This window comes from Stegastes partitus, unplaced genomic scaffold, assembly GCF_000690725.1.
Source record: "Stegastes partitus isolate 25-593 unplaced genomic scaffold, Stegastes_partitus-1.0.2 Scaffold20, whole genome shotgun sequence".
NCBI lineage: Eukaryota > Metazoa > Chordata > Actinopteri > Pomacentridae > Stegastes > Stegastes partitus.
Genome location: NW_007577751.1, coordinates 685,522 through 713,134, shown reverse-complemented (window position 1 = coordinate 713,134; position 27,613 = coordinate 685,522). Strand labels below are relative to the sequence as shown.

Here is a 27,613-nt window from a genome sequence, read left to right as displayed (position 1 = left end):
TTTTATGGCACAGAAACAATCCTTGGCAGAGTGGATGGTCAGCTTTGCCAACAGCAGTGTGTTCTTTTTTCATTCCACTTGGAGCTTATTATACTGCTGTATTCAAGCCACTATGGTTTTCACCATTTCTTCCCAGCCTGGCGTGTCTCTTTTTACCAAAGATGCAAGTGTTAATGTCTAGTAGTGTAGTGCAATAGGATTTTCACAAGTTTCTTTGCTAATATGACATATCGCACATCAGCCTGTTGTATTGAGTCGTGTAGGAAAATTTTGACAAATGAGAAATTTTCCCATTTGGATTGATGCTCAAAATATTCTTAACAACAAACATTTTACCAAAACCTTTGTCTTGTGCTCCTCCCATATGCAGCTTCTGGTGAAGGTGAGCGATGTTCCAGACCTTTCTGCAGGCATCACCTGCTCCTTTGGCAATCTGACGGAGGTGGAGGGACAAGTTAACGGCAACCAGATACTCTGCGTGTCTCCTGCTGCCAAGGATGTCCCACTCATCCCCACTGACCAAGGTAGACACTTTCACTACAGTGCATTTACTGCAAGATGATGAGTGGTTTGTAAGTGTGTAGTCAACAACACACCGATTTGATCATGGCAATTAGACAAGACTTTTTAAACATCTAATGAGCACTATTGTAGGGTTTCGATCTGTCCCTCCCTGTTGTTTATGGGGAACTGAGCCTTCTGCAGACACACTGAAACATCTTTAGTAATTCAAAACTAGTTTAACCAGGGGCCGTCTGCATAACAAGCACCCACTGATTCAAGATCAGTTGTCTTGTTGTGAAGTGTGCTATGCACAAGACCGGGCCACATTAGATGTGATGGAGGCTCAGACGGAGGTTCTCTGGCCCGTGGTCGAGCTACAGCGCACTAAATTACTTCCCTCTGATTCGGATAATAGGAGACGATCTGACATGCAAGTTCAATCAGTCAGAGGGCAATTAGCGCGGACGACAGTGATTCGATTTCTGTCTTTGCATAGCCAAGGCACAGACAGTAGGTCTGTTGTTTACTTCTGAGAGTGATAAATATGCAAATACCAAACATATAACAAATAATCAGAGGTCAAAAGAACAAATCGAGTTTTTTATTTTTATTTTTTACCTGAACTCAGAGAATCAAGGATGTAACACGAAGCTGTCTTAGGCGAACAAACACTAAGACAGCTTTTAGGTCCAAGAATAAAGATATGCTAATCACCTCTATTATACTATTCATAGAAATCTCATGACCTTTCAGGCATTCCTCCAGCAGGGTAAATATACAAAATAAATATATCACAGCGGTTCTGGCAGCCATTTATTTGCAAACATATATACCATTATGAATATTAACATCTGTTGTTTGACAATAAATGCCTCTTGTTTGCAAGCCAAGATGGCTGCAGGGTGTCAAAACTAAACACCCTGAATAATATATCATGTGCAGCGTGTGGAAATCACTGTGTGTTTTGGGGCTTTGGTAATCCTACTCCCTGTGAGTAAATGACAGCCCTGTTTGCCCAGAGCTCCCATGGGGAGTGGTGCATCAGGCCCTAATATGAATGTTCTCCCCCAGGTAAATGTCAGCCAATCCTCCCTGTAAGCCCTCCCTCCATCCATCTAGCTATCCATCCACCTGTTTTACTCCACATTCATCCCCCTGAGGCCTCCTGACCTCCCTGCTATCCTCCTCCATCTCCTGTCCCCCTAGCAAGCTTTTTCTATCTGCTGCACATCAACACAGATCATGCAGTGCCAATGACCTGAGGAGAAAAGAGGGAAAAGGAGGAGAAGATAGGAGAGGAGAACAGGAAATTAGATGAAAGGTGGAGAAGAGAGGGAGATAATAGAGGAGAGTGAAGTGATGGAGGAGAAATTAAAACTAAATTCTGTGAAGGGGCGGAAGGAGAGTTAAGGATAAAGGTGCGTGGACACTTAACTCATTAAAGAAAATAGCTGGCACTCTTCCTCCGCCGAGGAAAAAGATCCTAGAGAAGGTTGCGTGTGGACTGGACCTCTGCACCACTTTGTCAGATCCTGTGACACAAATGTGCACCAATAGAAGTCTGTTGTGAGCCTGCTGTACAGACTCATGTGCAACAAACCCTGATTCCCAACAGGTGCTGTGGAGAGAACAGAGCGTTGAGGGTCAGTCGAGCCGCCTACACACTGAATGTCATCTGAAAATTCAGGCTGCTCCACACATGCACGCATACAAACACACACATATTTATGGAGTCTGTATTCTCATGGGGAAGAGATAAGAGGCTGTTTTTACAAAGCACAGTCAAAACTCTGTTCAGCCAAACGCAGGTATACAAACTTCTATCTGATTAAATCGTTCTGTATGAGATTGAAATTTGCACTTTTCATTTGCATGTACTGTATATATTCACTAGCAATATTCCTTCACCTTCCATATAGCCGTCCTCAAATGTATTCATACCATTCCATTAAAGAAAAGGCAAAATTCACAATCGTACCTCAAATAACAAGAAACTGAAAAAGTAATAACAAATAAACATTTGCTAAATTATAATTTTGTGAAATAAGCATTGCTTTTGGATTGTGGTTGAAAAGAATCATTTAAGAAAACAAAAGTGTCCTGGACAAATTAGAGCACTTTGCTGATAAGCAGTGGGCCAAAATACCTGTCAACAGGTGCAGAAGTCTGACAGAAAACACTTGATTGCAGGGATTGGTTCAAAGGGTTGTTCAACAAAATGTTAGTGTACGGGCCCCATCATGCTTGTTTGCTATGTATATATATATATATATAAGCATTTGCTATTGGAAAAACTAAATCATAGGCAAACACAGTAGTTAGCGTGTATAGTTTGACTTTCAATATGTATATATATATATATATATACACACACACACACACACACAGAGTCGGCCTCATATATATACAACAACTCACAAGAAATGCTGCCCTTCCAAATGTCTTGTGTACTTCTGTGCCAAGAACCCTGGATTGAGACATCCTGCGAAAACGAATGCACATAAGATTTAATTAAGTCTGCTGATCACAAATATGCAAAATAATTTAAAGATTTTAGATGTTCATTAGGTTGGAATTCAGGTGTTCAATAAATGTTGATCTCCTGTCTCTTCTCTTTCAGACTGGTCAGGCGTTGAGCTTAGGCTCAATTCTAAAGAGACGGGTCAGATGCTTATCAGCACAGAGGTCAAGTTTTACAACTGCAGCGTCCACCAACTGTAAGTATCACTCTCTGAATCCATTCATTCTCTCTTCGTTTACAGAAACAATGCCCGAGACCTGCTGTCCAATACCACCGAATCAATGCTCTGGGAATTAGTTACAATTTGTCCTTAACCTTAGCCAGCCCCAAGTCCCCTAAAAATATCCGCTGTAAAAACTAATGCAATCTGATCGCTGACTGCTTCCTGTGCCCCGCAACAGGACATTTCTGTGCTGTTGTGCTAATGAAGCCTTTTCCACTGACATGCTGTGCTACAACACTCTATGCTTTCTGCTGAGCAGGTCTTCAGTAGGGATTTCATGGCCATTTTCATGCCATGTCTGTCCCTGATTGAGTGATGTTGAATTGAATCCCTGGATTGGAGATCTCAGTGTGTGCATTGCCTGTGCAATTGCTCGCCTCATTCCACTGTGGCAGATTCTGTTTGTGTGAGATCCAAAGGCCTCTCTGACTTGGGAGTATCACTGAGTGGAGCGCAGCAGAATCAGGGTATTACAGCAGCGATACTAGCGGGGGTGCAGGAATCATAGCGTGTCACATTATCCTTTGACTACCCCCTCGACATCAAAACAAAATGTTTTAGCCACTGTCTCCTTTGCCAGATGAAAGGTGGCAATTTCTCTCTCTTCTTCCCCAACTTCATATGGCTGTCTGCTGTCTGAGAACCCTGTCTGAGTAGCACAGGATGCAATTACCAGCTCTCACATCAGCTCAGTTAATCGGCAATGACAAACATACTTGCACTCAAACACACAAAGAAAGATGCGTACACTTGAAAAGGCCATAGACTCTTCCTTGCATGCTCTGATGCCAGCTCTGGCTCCCTTGTCCCCTCCCTCTTGCACACAACTGTACACTCAGTTTACCCCAAGGTAAATCAGCCATATTCTTTTGAATTAGTGTGTTTGCCAGATATACCTCCCATGCTTTTGCACCAATGAATACTTCACAATAAGCAAGTCTGAACCTTTTTTTCAGAGAGAGGGAGATGGGGAAGGGAGGGCCAGTTGAGACTAACATGCGCTCTCTGAACAACTGTTCTTGAATACATAGTGTAGTAAATGCCATCACAATCAATTAAAAGTGAGTGTTGTCTTTGCTATGGCAACGTGCAGAGAGTAGCATGCCTTGTGGCATCGCATTTTCACCCATATAACGTGTACTATACAGGAAAGTGCATTTATTTAAGTACTCTATTGAATTATAATTAGAAATGTGTATTAGAATTAATAATGAGATTTCAGTACATTTCATTTTAAAAGGGTCTAGTATACTTTTTTGATTGCAGGAAATAAATAATTTTAAAAACCTGCAATTAGCATCTAATATAAAATCTGTGGTAAAGTAAAATAGCTAAAAAAATAGCACTGCACAATCAACTTATGATATTAAAAGGCTGCTTATGCCTTAATACATGAGTAGTAACAATCCAATAATGTGACTAATAACAATGGCACATAGACAGGTGTGATTCCGCCGCAGTGCTTTTGATGCTTCAAGTTTGAATGCAGTATTTTTGCTTGTACTTTAGTCAAGAATCTTGGTATGACTTTAACCACCGGCAGTACAGTACATATCCCTACAGTGACACAAGCACACACACACTTACATATTGTACATGAAAGTGCTCACATAAGTGCACACACACACACACACACACACACACACACACACACACACACACACACACACACACCTAACAGCTAGTAATTACAGCAACACTTTAACAATTCAGGGCTAATGGTAATTGCAGGATCAAGCTGCGGCACTGTCTTATTTGTCCTCATTACTCAACGTTCCGCCACTCTCTCTCTCTCTCTCTCTCTCTCTCTCTCTCTCTCTCTCTCTCTNTCTCTCTCTCTCTCTCTCTCTCTCTCTCTCTCTCTCTCTCTCTCTCTCTCTCTCACTTATTCTCCATCTGATTGTGGTTGTGTGGGTTAATATTCAGCCTCCCGTTCACACATGACACGTGGTATCAATGTATGGCAGTCAAAAATATACGCAGGGAGAACTTGGCCCAGCAGCCATTAGGTACTGTGCCAACCACAAGGGCACAACAACAGCAGGTGCCCACTTGGGATCTGAACTCATTTCCTATGTGGCACTTCCCCCAACTTTGGCAAACTCGCCATCCCTCTTTGACTGCGCTGCTGCTTTTTTTTTTTTTTTTCTTTCCCCAGACTCCCTCACTCAGTGTGTGTGTTCATGTGTGTGTTTGCAGGTGTCTGTCATGTGTGAACAGCGCCTTCCGCTGCCACTGGTGCAAATACCGCAACTTGTGTACCCATGACCCCTCCAGCTGTTCCTTCCAGGAGGGACGAGTCAACGCTTCTGAGGTTTGTGGAAAACACATGCATGCACAAACACACACTTATGTATGAGCTAACCTGTCATCTCCTCTGTCTTCTCTTTCTCTCATGCACATTTCGTCTCTCCGTTTCCTCCTGCCTGCATCTTGCTCTGTGTTCCAGCTTTGTGTCAGCCTCGGGGCATGTCTTCAGAAAGACAGTCATCTAAGCTCTTCTATTTCCGAAATGGTGCTTCTCATTCAGAGCTCTTGTTCTCTGCAGCAGCAATTAACAGTCTATTATCCCTGCAGTTATTGAGCTTAGCAGGTCTCAACAATGACATGAGATCACTCTGACCATGTCAATCATTTGAGGTGGGAACAAACTACCTAAAATATGCTTGAATGTTCATGTTCGTTTCTATGGGTCTGTGGTTATGTACACATGCACTACTTTGATATCTGCTCGCACGGGCTGCTAAATATTTGTTTTTGCTTATCTAAACCCATTGGCAAAGGAGAAAAAGGTATGTTGGTAACTGCTCCCTTGGGTGTTAAGTTGCAGTGCATATGGATCTACTGCCAACACCACGGTGGACACCCCTCCAGCACCGTTTCTTCTCATGTGTGTTTGCTGTGGAAGTCTCACACAGTTTCATTAATTAGATCAGACGCTTTAGTCTGTGGCAGTATTATGAATAAAGGCCAGCCTCTTTCTGTCTGGCAGAAATAGTAGGTGTTTTAAGCAGTTGATCCCATTATAAAGCTGTATTAGAATATATATGATCTGGCAGGACTCAAGGTTGAAAGACACAGCTTCGGTGTTTAAAGCTGTGATTTTGATCTTGATTGTGCGAAAGTTTCTTTAATATTATATTGCAGACAGAATTGACCTCTAATTGCTATATTGTACTGAGCACTAATATCATCCTCATTGAGCAGTTTCTCTCTTCATAATGTGTTCTTCAACACTCTGGTATCAGTTCAGAGACTTTCAAAGGTCAAATTAGTCACTTTTAAATTCTACCTCGGAATGAATTTCTACTTCAGCTGCTCTTACTCTATTTCCTACTTCTTCTATTCACCTGTGTTCAAACTGTGGTTTCTCTCATCTTACTTGTGAGTTAAACAACAAAATGCACCATTCTTCTTTTTCTGTCTTTTTTTTTTGTTTTGTTATTGACACTCGTGCACTCTCTGCCCTGTGCTTGTTCCCTCCAGGACTGCCCCCAGCTGGTGCGCTCTGAGGAGATTCTGATCCCTGCAGGGGAGGTGAAGCCTATAACCCTCAAGGCCAAGAACCTGCCACAGCCTCAATCTGGCCAGCGAGGCTACGAGTGTGTCCTTCACATCCAGGGAGTCAGCCACCGAGTCACTGCCCTCCGCTTCAACAGCTCCAGTGTGCAGTGCCAGAACAGCTCGGTGGGTTAGATGTAGGCTGCAGATATCAGCCTGCCTGGCCGCTCATTTCAGGCATTCTTTTTACCCCTTTCTTCGCGTTCCCATTTTCAGAAAATCACAAGTTGAAGACGATGGGGTTCGTGTCTGCTCAGATCTCTACGTATAGGTTAAAAAAGCTACCTTAGACAGCTCTGAACAGCATAGCTATGTTTTCTAAGCATATACATGAATGGAAATTGGTAATAAACATCATAGAAAAAACTTTTGTATAGCTCAACATAAACCTGTGTTAAATCATCAATGACATGACTATATGAGTCTCCCATTTATTTATCAATGATTCTGCTACAGTTTTAAGATCTAAAACAACTGTGAACACAAATTAGAAAAACTCAGACTTCGTCTCACAGGACTCTGACACGGCAGTCATTAGTTGGAGTTGATTTTTGCATGTCTTTTAACTCTGGAAGTGTCATGTGCCAATGACACAAGCTTGTGATGTAGGTTCCGCAAGAGCCACATACAGGTAGCTTCTCTAGAGATAAAGTACTGACAGGCTTCTCCCATTAAACAGCAGTTATCAAATTGTGTTTGTGTGTTTTATCAGTAGTCTTGTTATAAAATTAACAGATTTTATGTTTAACTTTATTTTGCAGGGAATTACCCGTTGTAATGCTAAAGTTTATGTACTTAAAATTGTCCCACCAGATGATGATGCATGATTTATTTATTTATTTTTTATTATTTATTTGGGTACATCGGTTATGTTACTGTCTGTAGAAAACAAGTGCAGTACAATTTTGCCACATAGTGCGTGTTTACATTTGCATATGTGTGTCATTGAGTCAGTGGAGATATAGTAGTTTCAACCTAGGTAATTACACTGGAGACGGCTGCAGCATGGCTCTGCCCTCTAGTCAAGCACGTTCCGACTTCTGCAGTATATTCCCAGAGGAACCACAGACATACACATTTTACTCTCCTCTCTGGCTTTCTCTCTCTCGCTCCCTCTGTCACACACACATGCACAATGGAAGTCAGGCTGACATTAAGGGCATAGGAGGCAGTTAAGGACAGAACCTATAAAGGCCAGAAGGGAAGCTCAAGCTTCTACCCAGCTGTCCTATTTCTTGTGGGTTTTCACTTTGTCAGCTCTCAGATACTGAGATGATGTAAGTTTGGGGTAACATTGGAAGGACATAGCACTGCATCTACTAGGACTCATGGGGATTGAAATTCCCAGACCTCTCATTGAAATCCTCCTCTGTTTTTGTCTTTTTTCCTCCTTCATGCCCATCTCCGTCTTTCTTTTTTTTCACCCGCTGTTCTTTTGCCTCTAGTATCTGTACGAGGGGATGAAAATCAGTGAGCTGCCTGTGGATTTCTCAGTGGTGTGGAACGGCAACTTCATTATTGATAACCCCGAGAATATTCAAGGTAAGAACGGAAGATGATGCTGTCAACATGTGCTAGCAAACAGGATGAAGATGGGCAGATATACCACTCACCATCATTTTTGTGAGCTCTGACTGTGTTCAAATGTATCTGGCAGTATATGTGTATTTATTGATTTCATATGTAAATCACACATGTACAGTATGTTAAGAAACTTGCTACATTAAATAGATATGTCACTAACAGTAGACCTGCTGTCAGTTTTCCTTAAGAAAACAAAATCTACGCTCAGTTGCTTTGTGTTGACTGTACTGCTTCCTCTATCCAACAGTGCACTTGTACAAGTGTGCAGCCCAGCGGGACAGCTGCGGCATGTGTCTGAAGGCAGAGCGGAAGTTCCAGTGTGGCTGGTGCAGTGGAGAGGGAAGATGTACGCTGCGGCACCACTGCCCCCCTATCAACCCTTACACCACCCGCTGGCTCAACCTGTCCAGCAAGAATGTGAAGTGCACCAACCCACGCATCACTGAGGTCAGTACCCATAATCCCCTCTCAGCCCTTCCTGCCTGCCCACACAGATCAATACGCAATAATCAGCCACCGCTGCAAGATGTGTTTTGCATCTTGTCACAGTTCTTCGTAGAAGATTGCGAGCCGCTCAGCTCATACTGCTGGACTACATTTAAAATTCTAGTTAACAGCTCTAACAGCTTGTAACAGCTTGATGAGACATTGCCATTGGTGACAGTGGCAATTCTGTTACATAGTTAAAGCCCTGCTTTGTATTCTCCAAAGCACATCATGACCACTAAAGCGCAGTACGCCCAGACTACACTTGATTCTGGCATGCTTGCTTTTTTTGAAACATTTATGCAAAAGTTGAGCTGATAATAGCAGAGTTCTTAAGAGACGGGGAGCACTCTTGACAGTAAAATGTCTGATTTGAGAGGCATTGCATGAAAAGTAGCTTTTTCTGTTCTACTCAGTTTTTTTTCTGGACCCAGGAAATATGAGATTAAACCTTCCACGAGCTCCCCGGGGTGCTTGCCCCACCTAATGCTTGCTTTCAACGTTTGGTGTCTTTCTCACAGCCTTTTATCTTGTCTGTTCTTTTCTGTATCTTTTCTCTAATCAAGACAGAAGATGTTGACTTGCTTATTTTGTGTATGACTGCTTACATACCTATGTGACTGTATGTGTTACGCTCACGGGTGCTTGTTCATGCCAGAGTTCTTCCTCTCCTTAGGACTTTTCCAAGGGCACACGCACACATGCGCACACAGGGGCAGAGGTATTCAATTTTAAAGGGGCTGTCTTTTTGACATCTGCCTTCTCTTTGTGCAGTTTGCACAGATGCCTGCTCATAGATTTTAATGTCTTTTGTCTTCATACAAGGTTATTCCATCCCTTTGAAAGTAACTTTGGCACCAACAAATGTTAAAAAAGGAACTTCACAAGCAAACTTTGAAATAACTCACAGTTCCTATTGTAGCAAGCCAGCAGTAGGTTGTCTTTCATATCTTGCTATTCATACAGATAACAAGCAAGCGTATGTGTGGTGCCTCTTTTGTTATTTCCTCTCACTCTCTTAGCCTTCCCAGTATTGCAAAAAACCCTACCCAATAGCTCGATGTCCTCCGCATCAGCAGCACAAGGGTCGTGACCTGGAAGTGCTTATTTGTTTTCCGTAAGTAGGCCTTTGCTTGCTCAGGCTGCATTCTCCTCCCGCCTGGTGGGTTTGCTGTCATACAGGAGTCAGCCCAGGAGGGACATATTATTTAATTAGGCTTGGTAACACACCAGTGCATTGTGGTTAACCCAGCAGACCTCTCTGCCTCCACATTGATTCATTTGACTTCTCATTCCTCCACCACATACTCACATCGTACTCTAGCCAATTAAAAACTGAAGTTAACAGCTTGGTTAATTGATTCGCTATACTACACCCAGATAATCCAGGAAAAGAGACAAGCAAAAAAAAAGAAGTCAATCCCTGTTTGTTTTTTAATTCAGTTCCTCCATTCTTTCTCTCCCTCTATCTATTTCTGTCTTTTTTTCTGTCCTCTACCCCCCACTCCCTTTTCCTTCCTGTGTATCACTACCTCTGACTCATCCTGGTGAATTAAGTCCATTATGCTTTCAGTTTGTCATTCTATGGCACATGCTCATGGCCACCCACTGGGACATACCTCATTCAGCTCTCTGTTTTCATTAGTGTTATGATGATGGTATGTGATTTCAACAGCCTGTACCTTCGTCTGCTGCTCTGTGAGAGCTGCCTGACAAAAAGACTGACAGATATTCAGGAAAATCCTTAGATGTTAACATTGCAAATAGAGTATTTGAGTTGGTGTTTTCCTTGTTTGGGAAATGCTAGCTGTGAAAAACTCCCCAAGTTAGCAAAATGTTCATGGTTTACCTAAAAAGCAGGGGCCTTGGCTGACATACTGAAAGGTAAAGCAGAAGCATTACATTAAGAAAACTAGATTTAAACTTGCTTGTAAACTGCTGATTTGTTGTATCCATCTTTCCTCCAGTGGTATATTGATCATCACTCTAGCCTGTTAGAGCAGACAAGAAATTACCTTAAGATATTTCCAGAAACGGTTCACAATACCAGCAGACATTTTCTTAAAGCTGTATCTCAAATATTTGCACTGACCATCAGGTTAACATGTCAGTTTGTGGGAATCATAATAAGGGCTTAGAGATGCACTTATTGTCAACATCCATCCATCCATTATCTATACACCGCTTAATCCTCATGAGGGTCGCGGGGGGCTGGAGTCTATCCCAGCCGACTTAGGGTGAAGGCAGGGGACACCCTGGACAGGTCGCCAGTCTATCACAGAGCTACACTTAGAGACAGACAACCAAGCACACTCACATTCACACCTACGGACAATTTAGAATCACCAATTAACCTCAACATGTTTTTGGACTGTGTGGGAGGAAGCCGGAGAACGCGGAGAGAACCCACGCTGCACGGGGAGAACATACAAACTCCACGCAGAAAGATTCTGGTGCCCCCACCTGGGGGGGGGCAACCTTCTTGCTGCGAGGCAACAGTGCTACCAACTGCGCCACCTTGCAGCCCTCATTGTCAACAATCATTCAGAAATCCATTATACATCAAGGGCAAAGAGATAGTAATTTATCCACAAGATGCTGTATTCTGACCTTTAGATGTTGGCTTCATAAGAAGTGTTGCAGTGACAATGTTAAAAGGTATTTTGAAAAATTCTGAACATTACACATTGGTTTTGAAGCAGACGTTGCAGTTTTTTAAAAAAATTTTTTAAAAAAAGACCCAACAAATGGAATTATTTTGAAGTGTTTCAATCAACAGTGACTAATTATTAAACCTTTATTTAACCAGGAAGTCTCATTGAGATTCATAATCTCTTTTACAAGAGAGACCTGGCCAAGGTAGCAGCCAATCACAATGCTTCAAACAGCCAAGATGCAACAGTAGATAAAATAACAAGAACAACTATTTAAACATAGTGGACCTCTCAAGAAAAATAATAATATGTCTCCGTCACCACATTCTTTATGATGCCCTTAAATTATACTAATTGATATCATTGTTTGTAATGTAAGATCTTTCTGCAGATTATTCCAAGTCCATGGGCATGGTAGGAAAATGCAATTTTCCCCAAATCGGTTAAAACCCGGGGTATGTTGAAAGTAACCACTTGGAGGAGTGTAGCTGGTAACTAACAGAGCTGACACAGAGAAGGTTACAAAGGTAGGCTGGAAGTTTGCCCAAAATAGTTTTATAAATGAAAGTGTACCAGTGCTGTTGCCTGTGAATAGTCAACAATGTCCAACCTACCCGATCATAAAGAATGCAGCGGTGAATGAGGGACTCTGCATTTGTAATGAGTGACATAATGACATATTACAGAGTCTGTTGAAGGGTCTTTTAAGTTCAGGAGATGGGTAACATTGAAATTGTGAATGTATGGAGGGTTTGAATAAGGTGAAGTGTGGAAGAACAAAAGATAAAGCAGGGAGACTGAACCATGAAGGGGTTGGAAGAACAAAAAGGGGGAAGAGGGGTCACCTGTGGGCTATCTGCACTCAGATCTGTTTACGGCTGGAGGTGGCAAAACCAATTCTGCGTGAGCATGTACTTCAAATACACACTGACACACCTATTCTCCTCTTTGTTGGCAGCGGCGTCGGCGTGCGTTTGTGCTTCGCCCTACCCCCCTCGTCTCTCAGTGATTACAGTTTCTTTAAGAAGCAGACATCCCCCTGGTGGGCTGAATTTATTAATAAATTTGGTTTTGATTGTATGCACCAAAGCCCCCATCATGAGCTGATTTGTATACATACTAGCACATTAGTAGATGTGCCTACCACAAGATAGGCCTTTTGAATAATTAATGCTTCTATTAAGTGCCATGGTGCCTCCCACCATGGGCCATTAATATTGAAGAGATGTAAGCCCCTGCTAACAGCAGAGGGAACAACATCAAATGAAGCTGGGAGTTGGATGGGCATATGAAAGGCGTCTCCTCAATAGGCTTTGGCCGTGGCTTCTGTGTGAGTTTACAGTATAGCACAGAGGATCCCTTGCCTCCCAGTGACAGTGAGTATAAACAGCATTCTGCAGCTTTAGGGAAGAAGAAAAAAAAATGTAGGATTCCTTTCTTTCTTTCTTTCTTTCTTTCTTTCTTTCTTTCTTTCTTTCTTTCTTTCTTTCTTTCTTTCTTTCTTTCTTTCGCTCACAGGGTGTATGCAAGCTTGTTGATTGTTGATACTTTGAACACCACAGGGATAATGGGTCTGTCAGTCAGTATCAGACTACAACTGAACTCTCCTCACTGCTGAGAGTGCTTCTGTACTGTATGGGTGCTACCCTTCATTAAACCCGCCTAGCTGAAGAGCAAAATATTGCACAGTGAAATGAGTCTTCGGCCCACACATCCACACGCAAACCCTGCAAAAGGTTCAAATTCCCTGTTGGAGCACGCAGTATCAGTCCGCTCACGGATAAAACCTCATTTACAAATACACCTCTTATCTGATCCTTTTGTCTCTTGTTTGTTCCTCTTTACGCACTAAAAAGCTCCCTTTCATCACAGGCCATATCTCGTGGCTGACTACAAGACATTTAAGGCCCCATAAAGTATTTAGGATGTAGTTTGTTCGGGTACAAGTGATCAGTGGGGTTTTATCAAGCCCATTAAATGCTACTCACAATTAAATGTGACAGTCTCGAATTAGTCTGAGCACAGTCCAAAGACAAAGAGATTAGCTGCAAGCTTCTAAATTGTATCAAGGGTTATTTCATGTCAAAAGCGAAATATACGGCAAGAATGGGAATACATCCACTGTTATGTGGCATGTGAGAATCTCCCTAGAGCTCCAAGGAGATAAAATCCCGTTGCAATAAATCTGTAGACAATGTTAAAGACTGATGGTGAAGTATATTCTGTAGAATTGCTGATATTGTGTGTTTTAATGGTAGATGGGGTGATTAAATATCATTATTGCTGAATTGTCTAGGAGAGTTCCTTTGGGCTTGGTCAGCTGCTGTAGTTACAGTGACATGCTAGGCTTGCATAGCCTGAAGGCAGCTGGGTCGGTGCATTGCTCTCTGCCGTATTGAGTTTAGCCTTGGCTGCATCAGCACATCTTTCCCCACCATTACTTCAGCTGAATATGTCAACACCACTCTGTCGGACAATTCCAGGTTGTTTACACTGAAGGCCATTCTCTCCATCGCTGTAGTTTGTGTTTTGCTCAAAATAAAAGATCCTCCTCGTTAACAGAAAACATTTTTTTTCCTGGAAGTTACTTTCTTGTGAATTAGAACGCGTTGTCGATTTAGGTCTCCCCACCCCTCTGGACTGTTTCCACTATATGATTCTTATACTGTATGGTTTTTGCCAAAACCTAGGCAATGTCTGTAGGAAATAGTGGTAAGTGGGCAATACTATGATCCCCTGAGCTGGAGAGAGATAGATTATGCTAGAGAGAGTACATGAGTGGGAACAGGGAGAGCGGCGTGCAAGTTGACTGGCTGTTTGCTGGGAATTACCCTCTATTGACAGTGTGACAATGCCAGGCGGGCAGCAGTGCTGCTGCTAAAAGGATTACACAGGGAGCATGGCATGGCAGCACTGGGGGGGAGCAGGGGGGAGGAAGGACAGCAGGGTGTGCGTGCATGACCAATGAGGCTTCCTCTTCCCCCTTGAAAGACTGTATGGTAAGACAAACAAGAAAGCTGGTGCTTAGAGGAGGAAGATGTGTCACCTAGCCTGAGGGAGACGAGATGATGAAAGACATAAAGCAAAAGAAGTAAAAGAGATGCAAAGAAGATGACATTGCAGTTAGATGTAAAGACAAACTCTCCATTCCTAAAGATTATCTACAGTGTATGACTCTATATGACTACGATCGCTCTGTAAAGGTCATTAGAGTCGGGTTTATGGGCAATCAAAGCACAGTTTGTGCACAAAGAGGATCCATATTAGATTTTCGTCCTTTTGTATGTGTGTAAGAAATACAGACACAGAGACAAAGAGCAGCACTTCCCTCACGCCTCGCAGCCTGGAGACATTGGTGGCGTGCGTCTTTGAAGTGGCGATTTTTCTGTGATCCTGTTGAATCAAGGCTCTATCTGCCAATGGGGAGCTCAGTCAAATGGGTTTCATGCATGGATTAGACTGTCTTCCTGTGCTTGGTCCACCATTGGAAAGGCTCCATTTCAGCCCCCAAGGGTAGAAGGAGGAGGTCTCCCAAGCTTTTAGCATGCCCATCTGTGATACAGCACTGCTGTCCTGTCACCATCCCTGCCTCACCTGTCACCCATCTTGGCTGATGGGGCTGAACAGAGTGGCATCCACTTTCCCCCTGCTGCTCATTCCATTTTCTCTTACTCCTCTTCTTTCTGCCAGTCCCTCTCTCTTTTTCATGCTCTCTATTTTTCACTCTCTCTCCCTTCCTTTTCTCTCTCTTGTTCTCTCTCAGGTCCTTGCATTGCTTATGTAACCATCACTAAGTCTTCTCGAATAGCTGCTGCCATCGCCTGACATGGATATATTTAGCCATTATGTTTTCCCCCCCTCTATACCCTGCATGCCCAAGCAGTGCTAAAAGATTCATGTATTCAGACCCCTCAGGCGGTGCAGTGACACACTTACTTTACATCCAGAGCAATTAATGTCCACTGAATCTAGATTACAATGCCGGCATCCCACAGGGAAGCCGCAATGCCCTGGTGGGAGTCGAGGGTAGCGAGGGGAGGGTGTACGGCACCTCTTAAAGGGTCACGTGGCGCTTTACAGCTCAGTGAGCGGGTACAACTGACTGTTGGGGTTTTTTTTTCCCCCCCTTCTGCTTGCATGGCCAGTAATAGCATATTGATTGTTTACATAGCACTAGCAGCTCTACACAGCAAAGTGACAGTCATCTCCTCCCTACTGCCCTCCTCTTTCTTGGTCCACCCTATTTCCTCTTGCCTCCCTGTCCACCGAAAGGTACCGTCTACCCCCTTGATCTTTCTTTATCTTCCGGCTTCTTTTTCTCTCTCCTGTTTCTTCCTCCTTGTCTTCTCCTCTCTTGTTTAAAGGGCTGGATAATGGCCAGTTTGGAGCCTCAACAGGGCTCTGCAGCACAGAAGGCGCTGTGCCACCCTGTGCCAAGGTCATGCTGGGCAGCCATATTGCATTTTATGAGTAGGTGGTCTGCACTAAGTATTAATACAGCCCCTTGTTAGATTTACCATCCATGGCAACAGCAGCAGATTCTGAGCAGGCAGCAATCCAGAATGGTAATAGTCCCTCTTATTTTTTTATTGTGAAGTTCCTTTTATTAGATATACTGATCCAAAAGTAGACGAGAAAGGACGTTTAAATGTGTCGTCTTTGCGTGTTATTGCGTGCGCATGGATGTAATATCATATTTAGACAGAAAGCGCTACGAAGCATGTGCCGGCGGCCGGCATTGTGATTAGAACATGCTCTTGGCACAGTGACTCATGGCATGCTCTGACATTCTGCGGGTGCAGGAGTGGGGAGTGTTCTTAATTGCTTTTACAGCCACCTGGACCAAAAGAGCATATTTACCCTTGAGCATCTACAGAAACCTGTACTCATTTATAAGTTTCTATAAGAACGGGGCGCATCAACCTTCTCCTTGACTTTTTTTTAACCCCGCAGGTGACTCCGATGGCTGGACCCCCAGAAGGAGGCACTCGGGTGACCATCCATGGCACAAACCTCGGTCTGGCTTTCTCTGATATGGTGGGCAACGTGGAGGTGGCAGGGGTGAGGTGTACCCCGGTGGAGGACGGCTACATCATCGCCGAACAGTAAGTCACACAAACGAGATGAGCGTTGTTATTTAAACATTCTTAATATCGGTATTAACTTGCTGATTGAAAACTACCTAGAACATTGTTTTCAGTGTAGAATGAGCCAATTATTCCAATTAGTAAACAACTAATTCCCTAGCCAGCTGTCCTGATGGGAGTGTGGCGCGCAATATAATTAGGTGATTTACACAGAAATATATAAATTAAACAGTCATTTGTGAAATTCTGTTATAAAATGTTGTGCCATCCTTGTTATTGTCATAGTAAAAAAAAGATTTGCCGGACTTAGTGGACTAGTTTCTCGACAAGCTACCAGAATTAGCCAGTTAGCACCTATCAATCAGACTAGTGCTGTCAATATGACGTTTGCAATGAATGAACAGAAGATATTAATAAAACTCTGTTACTGTGGAAATGAATGACCACATTTTAGAATAATGACTTGAGTTTTCAATTATTTCTTTAGTTACTTTACAAATTAATGACCGATTTATTGACATGATGATTTATTTTATGTGTCTTTTTATTTATTTAGCATTACATTATATGGTGTTCAGTAATAAAAGGCTATCACATAATGAGCATGAACTAAATCAGTTGTTAACATTCATACAGCTGCACATCAAGCCTGGGGTTTTGATATTTACAGGGTGTAACACAGCTAAGAAACTCTAATCAGTGTATGTGTGTTGCGACAAAAAGCTGCTTTCCCCACCGTCCCCGCTTTAATGAAGACTGGAGCAGGTCCAGACAGCCTGGTCCTGACATTGCTGTTCTCCCCCTGCAGCACACTAGCCCAGTTCTCTCTCTGCAGCTCATCTAGTCAGCAACAATCCCACAACAGCTGTGTGTGTTTACTTGTGTTTACCTCCCTAATTGTCCCACGCTGTGTGTACATCACGTTAAAGCCTGTCCCACTCACCCTGAACTAATGAAACGTGGCCCATGCTGCACAACTCGCCCATCTCCCCCCCTCTGGCTAGACATGCAGATGTGTGTAGACTTAGAAACCCCGATGCCTTATGGCTGTTTAACCTCCTCAGGTGATGTGAGCCTCACCCAAGACAGACAAGGATGTACTGCGTTAATTTACCCCGACTATATATTAACGCGTTTGGATTGAGATGAGGTCGGATTGCCTTTGGGTATTGGGCTTTGCTTGGTGGAGGAAATGCAATTCTATACGAAAACTAATCCTATTAGGGTTTTTGAAGGATGCTTTGCAGAAAGCACAAAAATACTCATTATGCAGCTACAATAGGTTAAATAATTAAACCGTGGAAAATCAATACATTATGAGAAGAAGAAAAAAATATATTAAAAAATGTAGTACAACTTGGCCATTGCAAACTCATTACTGAGCACCACCGCCCTCACATCTCCCTAGAAATATTATAGCAATACTTTCAGGAGTTTTTTTTTTTTTTTTTAGTTAAGGCAAAAGCTCAGAAATAATTGGCCTTTCTTTCAGGTTGTGTAAAATTCTCTCTTCGCTGACTTTAAGTCTGTCAGAAAGCAGTGTAAAGTTTTAAATGTACACCAGTGCACTAAGTCAGAGATGACACACATGCACTGAATGAACACGAGCACACACACACAGGCTATCACAGTCATGGCTCTCAGAGGAGCCTTTAACCCTAATTCTTTCTTTGGCCTACTTCTGCCCTCAGAAAGAGAACAGCTAAGCATTGCACCATTACTGTAACACACATAGTTTCAGTCTGATGCTGCTGTTACTATCTATGTCACACGCATATGTTTGCCAAACTTACTGGTTATTTTGATCATATCAGGATGTGCTAAAAGAATAAAAAGATACAACATGAGCTCATGTATAGTGTGAATGCCATACAGTAAGTGTGTGGCTTCTAGCCCTGTACTGGGCAGTTGTAATTAAAATTCACTCTGTGCCACTTGGCTGTAGGGGACAATTTGTCAGCAGCACACTGATCTGACAGCACTTTAATCCAATTGGGGACAAGCTCGGGAATCCATTTATGTGCCATAAGAAAAAAAATCGACTGAGCAAAATTAAAAAACTAACCTACGACCTCTTTAGTCTAACTTTGAAGGAGCTGGAGTCTCCACGATGATGTTCAGAGTTGGAATTTTATTCGGCGCCCCGAGGTCACATTGGTCCATTGTATCCGTGTCCTTATCTGACTGTTGGTGTTTGTTTTGAGTTTTAATTCAGTCGCCGGGCTCCCTATGATGGACTGAACCGGACGAAAAAAAGAGGGGGGAAAAAATACATATTTATGTGTCTTTTATGTTAGTACTTCAGAAGAGTGTGTGAAAGCTACTTCCACTTTGAAGAAAAAAGTCTCAACTTTTGTGTTTTTCAGCAGGAAGCGCTTTTTTTTTTTCTTTCCGAGGGCTGATACTATTCTGCAGCATTTTTTCTTTGTCGCGGCCAAATTGAATCCTCATTAGTAAGAATTCAGCTTAAAAGTAACCCTCAGGTTTTACAGGAAGAGCAATTTTTTTTTTTTTTTTCTGTTTTATTTTTACAGAGATCTACTATCTAAGATCCAATTGAAGGTTTAGTTTTGAAAAGTAAAACATATTTCCATAAATCTGCAGCTTCACAGAGGACAGCAGGCCTTCAGGTGAAGTGAGCCTGTTTCTCTGAGGCCGACTAAGAGGATAATATCAGTTCTGTCATTGAGTAAATCCTCCTTTAGCTACCCTCTTCCTCATAGTTCATCCAGCAAACCTCCCAGAGTCATTTGTTGTAATTTTGATGATCAGCGCTAGAGAAACAATACATCTGCTCTGCTTCATCAACTCCACTCCTACCTGCCCCTGCCATCTGCCTCGCCACATATTCCGTCTCACTCTCCGCGCTGTGATTGCTTCTTGTATTTTATTGCTCCCTGGCACCGGCGATCAATAGGCGTTCTCATTTTATTATGTCATTTGATCTAGTCACCTGCAGTGCCGGGTGACACCTGATCACATGGTATGATAGAACTGTATTGATCGTGCAGCGTGATTTACATCAGACTTGCCGCATTGGCACAGCACCAGCGCTGTCGGGGGCCCGGGTTGTTGGTGGGAAATTTACTACGCTCAGGTTGGGTGTGTTGGAGTGCCAAGGGAGGAGGAGCATTAGACTCATTTAAAGACTGTCATCGAGGGGGTTCTGGTCGATGTCTGGATGTGTCCCGTAATGAAATGAGTGAAACAACAAAAGAAGATTGCAATTAGAGTGGAGGATAAATCAATATCAAGCTGAGAAGTGTTTTGATTACTTTTCCACAACTTCACTCAAGCATTCAAACGTGAAGATAACTTCTGAGTTTGAAGTTATGTTGAAGAAAGAAAGACTTCTCTCCTGTCCATGATGACATTTTTACAAACAGCTGCTTTTGAATCTTTTCAGACCTCATATTTTCTTTGTTGTCTTTTTTTAAATGAATTGATTATAACTGACTAATCCCTGTCTTTTGCAGGATTGTATGTGAGATGGATGCGGCTCTTGCAGACAGTAGACCTGGTCCGGTCCAGCTATGTGTTGGAGAGTGCAGACCAGAACTCAGAGCTCGCTCCTCACAGCTCTACTCCTTTGTGGTATGACTGCAGTTACACTACATTATTTGTTTTCTTTTTATTCTGAAATGAAATAACATTTTATAATATACGCTGTGGTCAATATAGGACAAACAAAAGACCTGCATACAAAAGGAATCATACATACAGTTGAATAAAAAGTGATTTGTTCTTGAAAATTAATTGTTTATGGGCCACAGGCAAATAATGATGTGCACGTTGCCATGCCTACCAATGGTGTAATTGGGCATCTCTGTACATGATAACTTGTTACTTTAGAGTAACAGGTTTCCATTAACAGCTCAAGAGATCCGCATTAATGATCTCTGCAGGTCTCCGATTATAAATGCTGTTCGTCTTTAATTATCGTAAGATCATGAAGTGAAGTTGGATTGTCACATATGCTGATTTTATGAGTTTTTTTGTTTTTGTTTTTTTTTTTCTGTTCTCTAGTGTTGCAAATCAATATGCTTTGGACAAATCCCGAGCTCAGCTATGTTATGTATGTTACACAGGATATGTCCAAAATCTTTTTGAAAAGCCTGTCTATTTTCATACAATTTCAAGCTTTTGAATCATTTATTGTAAAAAACCCAAGAGCAACAGCTCTTACACAAAGGGAAATAAATACAGTAGATTAAATGTGATTGGACAGTCGGGCAGGGTTATAAGAGAGGACACATTAGCTTTCACAAGTTAGGTTTCCAACAACTAAACTACATTCTTGGGGTTATTTTTCTCCCAGATTATTTTTCTTTGTGATGTATCACTAGTAGGCTTGTGGACAATGTATCTCCTCCATTTGCAGTATTGCTTTCCAGCTGTCACTCCTTTTCAGCTAACCAATCATAGATTAGACAGGGCAGGAGCTGTCAATATGGTAACCCAGAAAATGGAGAAGAAGCTTCAAACATTTTGTGAAATGATGTACCAAAAATAGTATATTTTGGTAAAGTTAACTAATGCCTGAACTTAACCAAACAACAAATATTGGTCCCACAGTCTCTCCATAAAAACTCACTGGCCACCACCACCCCTGACATGGACTTGGTGGCAAAAACTATGATTCTTTTAAAATGTAATTGAAAATGCAGTTTAGTTGAGTAGGAATGTCATTTTTAGGAAACCTGGTAATGAGACTGAGAGACAAAAAGGCAAATGAACAACTTGCTAAAATGGAGGTAAAAATAATCCACTCACCTCCGTCACACACTCATTTCCTTGTGACTCTCCCCTACTGTCTTCCAGCTAACAGATAATTTACTTTCTATTTGCGCTCTCTCACACCTTCACAATTAGCACTCCCTTAACAATTAACAGCAGTCACTAATTACTACTAGTGTTTTCAGAGTACCTGCTTTATCTGGCATGCTGGGAGTCACACGTAGTTGACGGTTTTGAGTTTTGTCAGCGTGATGCTCTTGGCTCTGTAGTGTATCCTCCGCTACTTTTTCTCACCAGTGATACAACTGCTACTCTGGGAAGCTGTGGAATTCCTCAGAGATTACTTCACAGAGCCTAAAATTGGCACCACTTGCAGTTCCCCCTGTATTGCAGGCCACCTAAAAAAAAAAGAATACAAAATCACAGGAGCGTTCTTCAGTTTTCCCGACAAAACCTGCTCCCTATGTGACCATGTTGGCAAAGGGGCAGTGTAAATGGCTACATATTTGTGCATTTAGTTGGTTTTAATTTTTATTTTATTTTTTTTAAATATTTGTGCCGATACAGGTATGTGCACTCTTCTGTGTGTATGTGTGCAATTGTGCATGTGTGCTTCTCCATATGACGGGCTGTCTACTTGGATATTTCTCCATCTGTCTGTGTGATGGCAGCCTAGCTGCCTGCCGCTGTAAACACTAGTTATTTTCAGAGTGTCTTTTAAAAGCTTCACTCAGACACAAACCAGCAATGCACAACACGCAGTAGTAGGATCTCTCAGGGGCTCTTAGAGATCCTCTTTTCTCCCACCAGCACTGTACTCCAATGCCATCGGCCTGGCAATACGAACAGCTGTAATTTGCTGGGAATCTGTGATAATGCGTAAAGTTTTCAGGCGTTACCCCAGACATGCTTCCCTGTTTCCTGTGGAAAATATAAATGTTTTAGCTTTAGTTGCCTTTTGGTCTCTTGACTTATCCTTTCTTCCTATTCCTTCCCCAGCTTTTTATATCACACTCACAGTCTGTCTCACCCCATCTCTCTGCATCTGTCTTTTTTTGTAGACTCCAATAGTCACAGGTCTGTCCCCGAGCAGAGGTCCAGAGTCCGGTGGCACTAAAGTAACCATAATGGGAGAAAACCTCGGAGCCGGCAGCAGTGTCAACGTTCAGTTTGGGAACCAGACATGCGAGTTCTTTGGGTGAGACATTCCTCTTGCATCAGTGTATAAAGTAGACATTCTATAATAGGCAAAAGCAATTTAATGTGCTAAAACACCCTGCAAGATCAGACTTCTGTTTAACACTGATTATTCACGGCGATTTTTAATTTATATATATATATATATATATATATATATATATATATATACACTTGCACATTGTGATGAGGTGGAAGTGTTCACATTCAGAGCAGTGCAAATGAAATGCAGAGTTTCACAGTTTCAACTTTATAATGTAAGATAGATATTAGGGAGTTAAACTACTCCACTAAGTACAAATGTTGACAGTTGTCACCTACAACAAGTAAAAAGTTGTTAAATCAAATGAAAGACTTGACAGTCCACGTCTTTGTTTTCTGTCATGTTTGCACTTTTTTTTAATATATATAAAATTCTTTTTGCATTTTCAATTCGCAGTATCTGCATTTACGCCTTTAATATATACTGATAGTATAACAATGGTTTGACTGAGAGTTTCTTTAATTCTTGGCCCTGCTGCATACATCACTGTCAGATGCTCTTAGATATATGACATGCTGTGAGCAAATGGAAAAAAAACAACAAAAAACTCCACAGACTTCTTGTTCTAGATATGATGTGCATTATTCCCATTAAATAAGCTGCTATATTTCATGGCTTTCTTGTATTTTTTTCCCTTGATATTACTGAGAAGTCCCCCAAGGGAAAACTTCTATTTCTCCCTCCATCAGAAACTTGTGTAAATCTTAATAAGGTTTTGATAACCTGCTGCATCAAACCTCGTAATAATGGCTTGAAGAAAAAGCTTTTCTTTTTCTTCATTCAGTCCCATCCCTCTGACTCTCCTTCCATCTCTCTGTTTATCTATTCTAGCCCCCCACCCCTAATTTTAATTCTCACACTCTCACGGCTTGCTTCTCCCTCCACCCATCCCTCCCTCGGTCTCTTAGTTGCTCCCACATGTCCTCTTTGTACTTTCCACTCCTAAAGGCACCTATTTTAAGCCCTGTCACAGTAGTCTGACTGTAATGTTGTAAGGTTGAGGAGTCAAGCCAGCTTTAATGAGATATGGGGCTAATTGCTGGTTTGTGCTTCTCCACTGTATTCCTGGCATGGGAGGAAGAGGAGGACAGCCGGCTGTTCTGCTACAAACTCTCCTCTGCTAATGAATTGGGACAAATACAGAGGGGTGTGCAGGTAGATCATGGAGTCTTGTAGAGGGAGGAGAAAGCAAACTGTGGAAGCGCATGCAACTGGTGGAGGTGCTGTTCATGTGTTAGGTTGTGTGCAGCAGGTGCACCTGTGTTTATACTGTGTTCTAAGTTGTATAATTGCAGAACAGTGCAATTGTAGAACAAATTGCACAATATATTCTGTTGCTGTAGGTGGTGTTTTTTGCTATGTTCCAGGAATATGATAAGCGAATAAGTCGTGCATCATCATTATTGTCATCTTGCATTTTAAACAGTATCTTTATTTTGATTTTTCAAAACACGCATCTGTTTTCTGCACTCGTGTAGCTTCTGATGCCTAATCTACTATGACGATCTTCTTCACTTGCAGACGGACCATGACGGAGATAGTGTGCTACTCTGCCCCTTCTGTGTCTGGGGTCGGCCCAGTTCAGATCAGCGTGAGCGTGGATCACGCCCAAATCAGGGAGAGCCTCAGCTTCGAGTACATAGAAGACCCCACTGTCCAGCGCATTGAACCTGACTGGAGCATCGCAAGGTAACTATCTCCACAGTCCGGACACTTTAAATTTAACCTCATCCTCATCAACCAACCTTGAGCTTCTGACATCCCAGACAAGCCTCATCCAGAGCTTAACAGACATGAGTCAATATTGCACTTTCAATTACTGTTCAGTTCTCTTTCAATTAGTCTGGATCTGATAGAACAGCCACAGCTCACAGATTGGGGATGATGGGCACTGTTGAGACTGGGATTCTCCTATCGAATGCAGCGCTGATCCATCTGTTGAGCTTCTTTGGCAGATACATACACGTACACTATACACTACTAATTAAAAGGAAGAGAGGGATGAAGATTAAATGGTGGCTTACCAAAACAACGTGCTATCAGAGGTGTGAGTCCACAACAGATGGCATGGGCTTAGAGAGGCAGTGCAGGGTACACTGCAGCAAAAACATGATGGAGCAAAGGGAATAGAGGGTAGAAATGAAGGGAGACACAGATAGGGAAGGACATCATATCATCTGTTTTTCTTTTTTTTTAATGTATTCTTTATTTATAGGAAGAGAGGATAAACGGAATATCCAAGTATTTCTCTTTTAAGTCACAGTGTGACAACCACACCTTCTATAGATAGATAGACTAGCTGAGGATATAATTTATTGAGCCTATAGATGGCACAAGGTCTGTTTATAGTACCTTACTATCCTTCCATAGTGATACAGTACATTGAATCTAGCCTGAGAGCTTAAACCTAAATCCTACAACAACTCCTGATTCTTTATTCAGCATGCCATATTGACAGCCTCAACAACACAAACAAATCTTCAACAACTGCAGCCAGCTGCAGGAAGAGATGGACACCCAGCAGTTTTCCTCCTGCTTTGTTTGTGTGTTTTGTTTGTGCTGTTGTGTCCCGAGGACCAGGACCATCACTGCATCATAAATAAGCTTGAGCTGTCTTAGTATTTCAAACACAAATCTACACCAGTTGATTGTAGCGAAATCACTTAAAATGCATCTCTAATCATCCTCCACTCCAGAGGCCATTACCTCCCAGAAGAAACTGAACACGCAATTTGATTTGACGCTTTTATTTTCAACTGATGGTGAACATTTTGAAGAGGTGCATCAGGGTTAGAAAGTTTCGCAGAGAATTGCCTTTGGACGACTTTGTTTTTTCTTTTCTCTTTTCTCTTTTCCCTCTCTTTCTCTGAAAAGAAATTAGGAAGGCATTTGACAAACATGATTATTCAAATTTGTAAAATAAATTCTGTCTGCTTGCTTGTCTTTTCCCCCCCAGCGGTCATACGCCTCTGATGGTGACAGGAACCAATCTGGATGTGGTTCAGGAGCCCAGGATCCGAGTGAAATACGCCGGCCGAGAGTCTGTCAATGTAAGAACCACTGTACTTGACTGTGAGCGCCAGAAATGCTGAGTTCAGTTACACATGAGTACATGCACATGTGGGATAATCTACACTAACTAGGTCCAGCCTGACACACTACAAGCAAGCTAAGTGATGTTCAGCTTGGGAAAAAAAAATAAAAATGCCGTCTCTTCACAGCCCCTCCAGCTCTCGATGCTTCTCTGAGTTGTGCTTGAACCCAGTCTGCTCGACCATCGAGTGCGTGAATAATACAGCTGGCAGAGAGTAGCTAATGAAGAGTTTACTCAAAATTTTCCTCACATTCCAACTCCCACCTACTTAGTCTGTGTTTTATTTACTCTCGCCTCCTGACTCCCGAACAACATTTTCATTTGTTTGAGGAAAGATTTGCAAACTATGTACACATATTTCTGCGGTGATGGAGCCAGATGGAAGACAGTCGAGCTTGAGGAGGACTGTAGGTGGGACAGAGGGGAGAATATTGGAGGTGTGCATGATCGGCGGGGCAAGGAGACTACTAATGGCTTTCAGCGGAAGATTAACTGCAGTCAGAAGTCTTTGGTCAGCATAAAGAGCCCTTGTATAATCAAAGTCTTGGCTGCAGGAAATCGTTACAAATTACATTTGAGCCCCTGTCCTGGGGGTCCTTGTTTAATTAAGAGGATGGGATTTCCTCTATGTGGTCTGGAGTAAGGTGTGGGGAGGGCAGACGAATGGGCTAAAGGGGAGTATGACGGATGAAGAGTGAGGAAGATGGGAAATTAGATCAGGCGCAAAAAGTGGTATGTGCCCAATTCTGTGTGTCCCGTTGGTATCTGTGCATCTTGTGTAAGACACTGTCTGCGCCTACACACTAATACAACATGATAAGAGAACCTGACTTCCAGTTGTGAACCACTGCTCTAATGCATGCATACTGCTCAATACACAACTCAGCCACTTGCTTCGTAGACATGTCTGTAGTAGCATAGAAAATTAAGAAACATTCTGAAAACAGTCTTACACCCTAGCATATAGCTACCTAAATCTCATACATCATTTATAGAATTTCAAAACATGTTGGTGTACATGCAGGCATGCATAATCCACAACATCCTCAAAGCGATGCCTCATGAGCAGAATTCTGCACAGAGTTGTCCCAACATGCCTCCTCTCGCTCTACATTTCCAACTTTCTATCCCTGGCACTGGTAGTCTAAAATTGGCCTTAGGTGTCTGTTTAGCTTAGGGAATGTTTTCTTAATAAAAATCATAACTCTGCCCTGGAGGAGTTTGTGCAACAGTGTTTCCCCATTTAAAAGCACAGTTTCCCTAAAAAAACAACCTTTATGAGTCACGAAAGCAGTAATTACAAGTAAAAGGCAGATCTGCTCTGTTTTCGGTTTAAAGAAGAGAACGAAATACCTGATGAGTGAGAAAGAGAGAGGGAGACCTGGCAAAATGGGATTTGACTCGTGTGTGGGTGCTGTGCTGTCTGATTTGTCAGCTTCTGAAGCTTTGAAAGAGAGTTGTTCATCTCCACCCTGCCTTGTCTCCAACTCCCCACCTAGCGCCTCGCAAAAGACGACTGTGTCACTGTCTTGATTGCCCCCACAGCCACACAGAATGAATTTCTATTAAATGCTAAGGTTACAATTACCCATCCTTCATCCCACCCTGCAGCCCCCTCTTCCCCTTTTCCTTTTTGTCACTGGAGGAAGGCAAACAGCAGAGCAGCCTATAGCAATAAGAGCTGCTGTCTGTCAGCCAGCCTTCAAATGATCACCTGTCTCCCACTAAATTGCTTCTCTTCTCTCCCTCCCTTGTGTCACTTGCACAGATTCACAAAGAAACCAGGAGAGAGAAAAAAAAAAAGACAATTTTCTTTGTGAAATGCTCTGTATCTGTCACCGGATTCACAATTGAAACATTTATCATGATCTTGATTAAAGCTAAAAGGGTTATTTTCCAGCTCCAGAACATTTCCCTGTCCC

The 27,613-nt window shown here is 42.3% G+C and overlaps 1 protein-coding gene across 1 annotated transcript in view; it reads left to right on the top strand.

Moving 5' to 3' along the window:
* LOC103366170 (plexin-A2-like) overlaps window positions 1-27,613 on the top strand; it is a 123,151-nt gene that overhangs the window by 55,776 nt on the left and 39,762 nt on the right. The window contains exons 6-16 of the mRNA XM_008293827.1: window positions 371-524; window positions 3,125-3,221; window positions 5,448-5,562; window positions 6,735-6,935; window positions 8,255-8,351; window positions 8,641-8,840; window positions 16,487-16,638; window positions 20,097-20,214; window positions 22,419-22,555; window positions 24,119-24,286; window positions 25,554-25,647. Coding sequence (XP_008292049.1) covers window positions 371-524; window positions 3,125-3,221; window positions 5,448-5,562; window positions 6,735-6,935; window positions 8,255-8,351; window positions 8,641-8,840; window positions 16,487-16,638; window positions 20,097-20,214; window positions 22,419-22,555; window positions 24,119-24,286; window positions 25,554-25,647 — 1,533 coding nt within the window. The remainder of the gene's footprint in view (window positions 1-370; window positions 525-3,124; window positions 3,222-5,447; window positions 5,563-6,734; window positions 6,936-8,254; window positions 8,352-8,640; window positions 8,841-16,486; window positions 16,639-20,096; window positions 20,215-22,418; window positions 22,556-24,118; window positions 24,287-25,553; window positions 25,648-27,613) is intronic.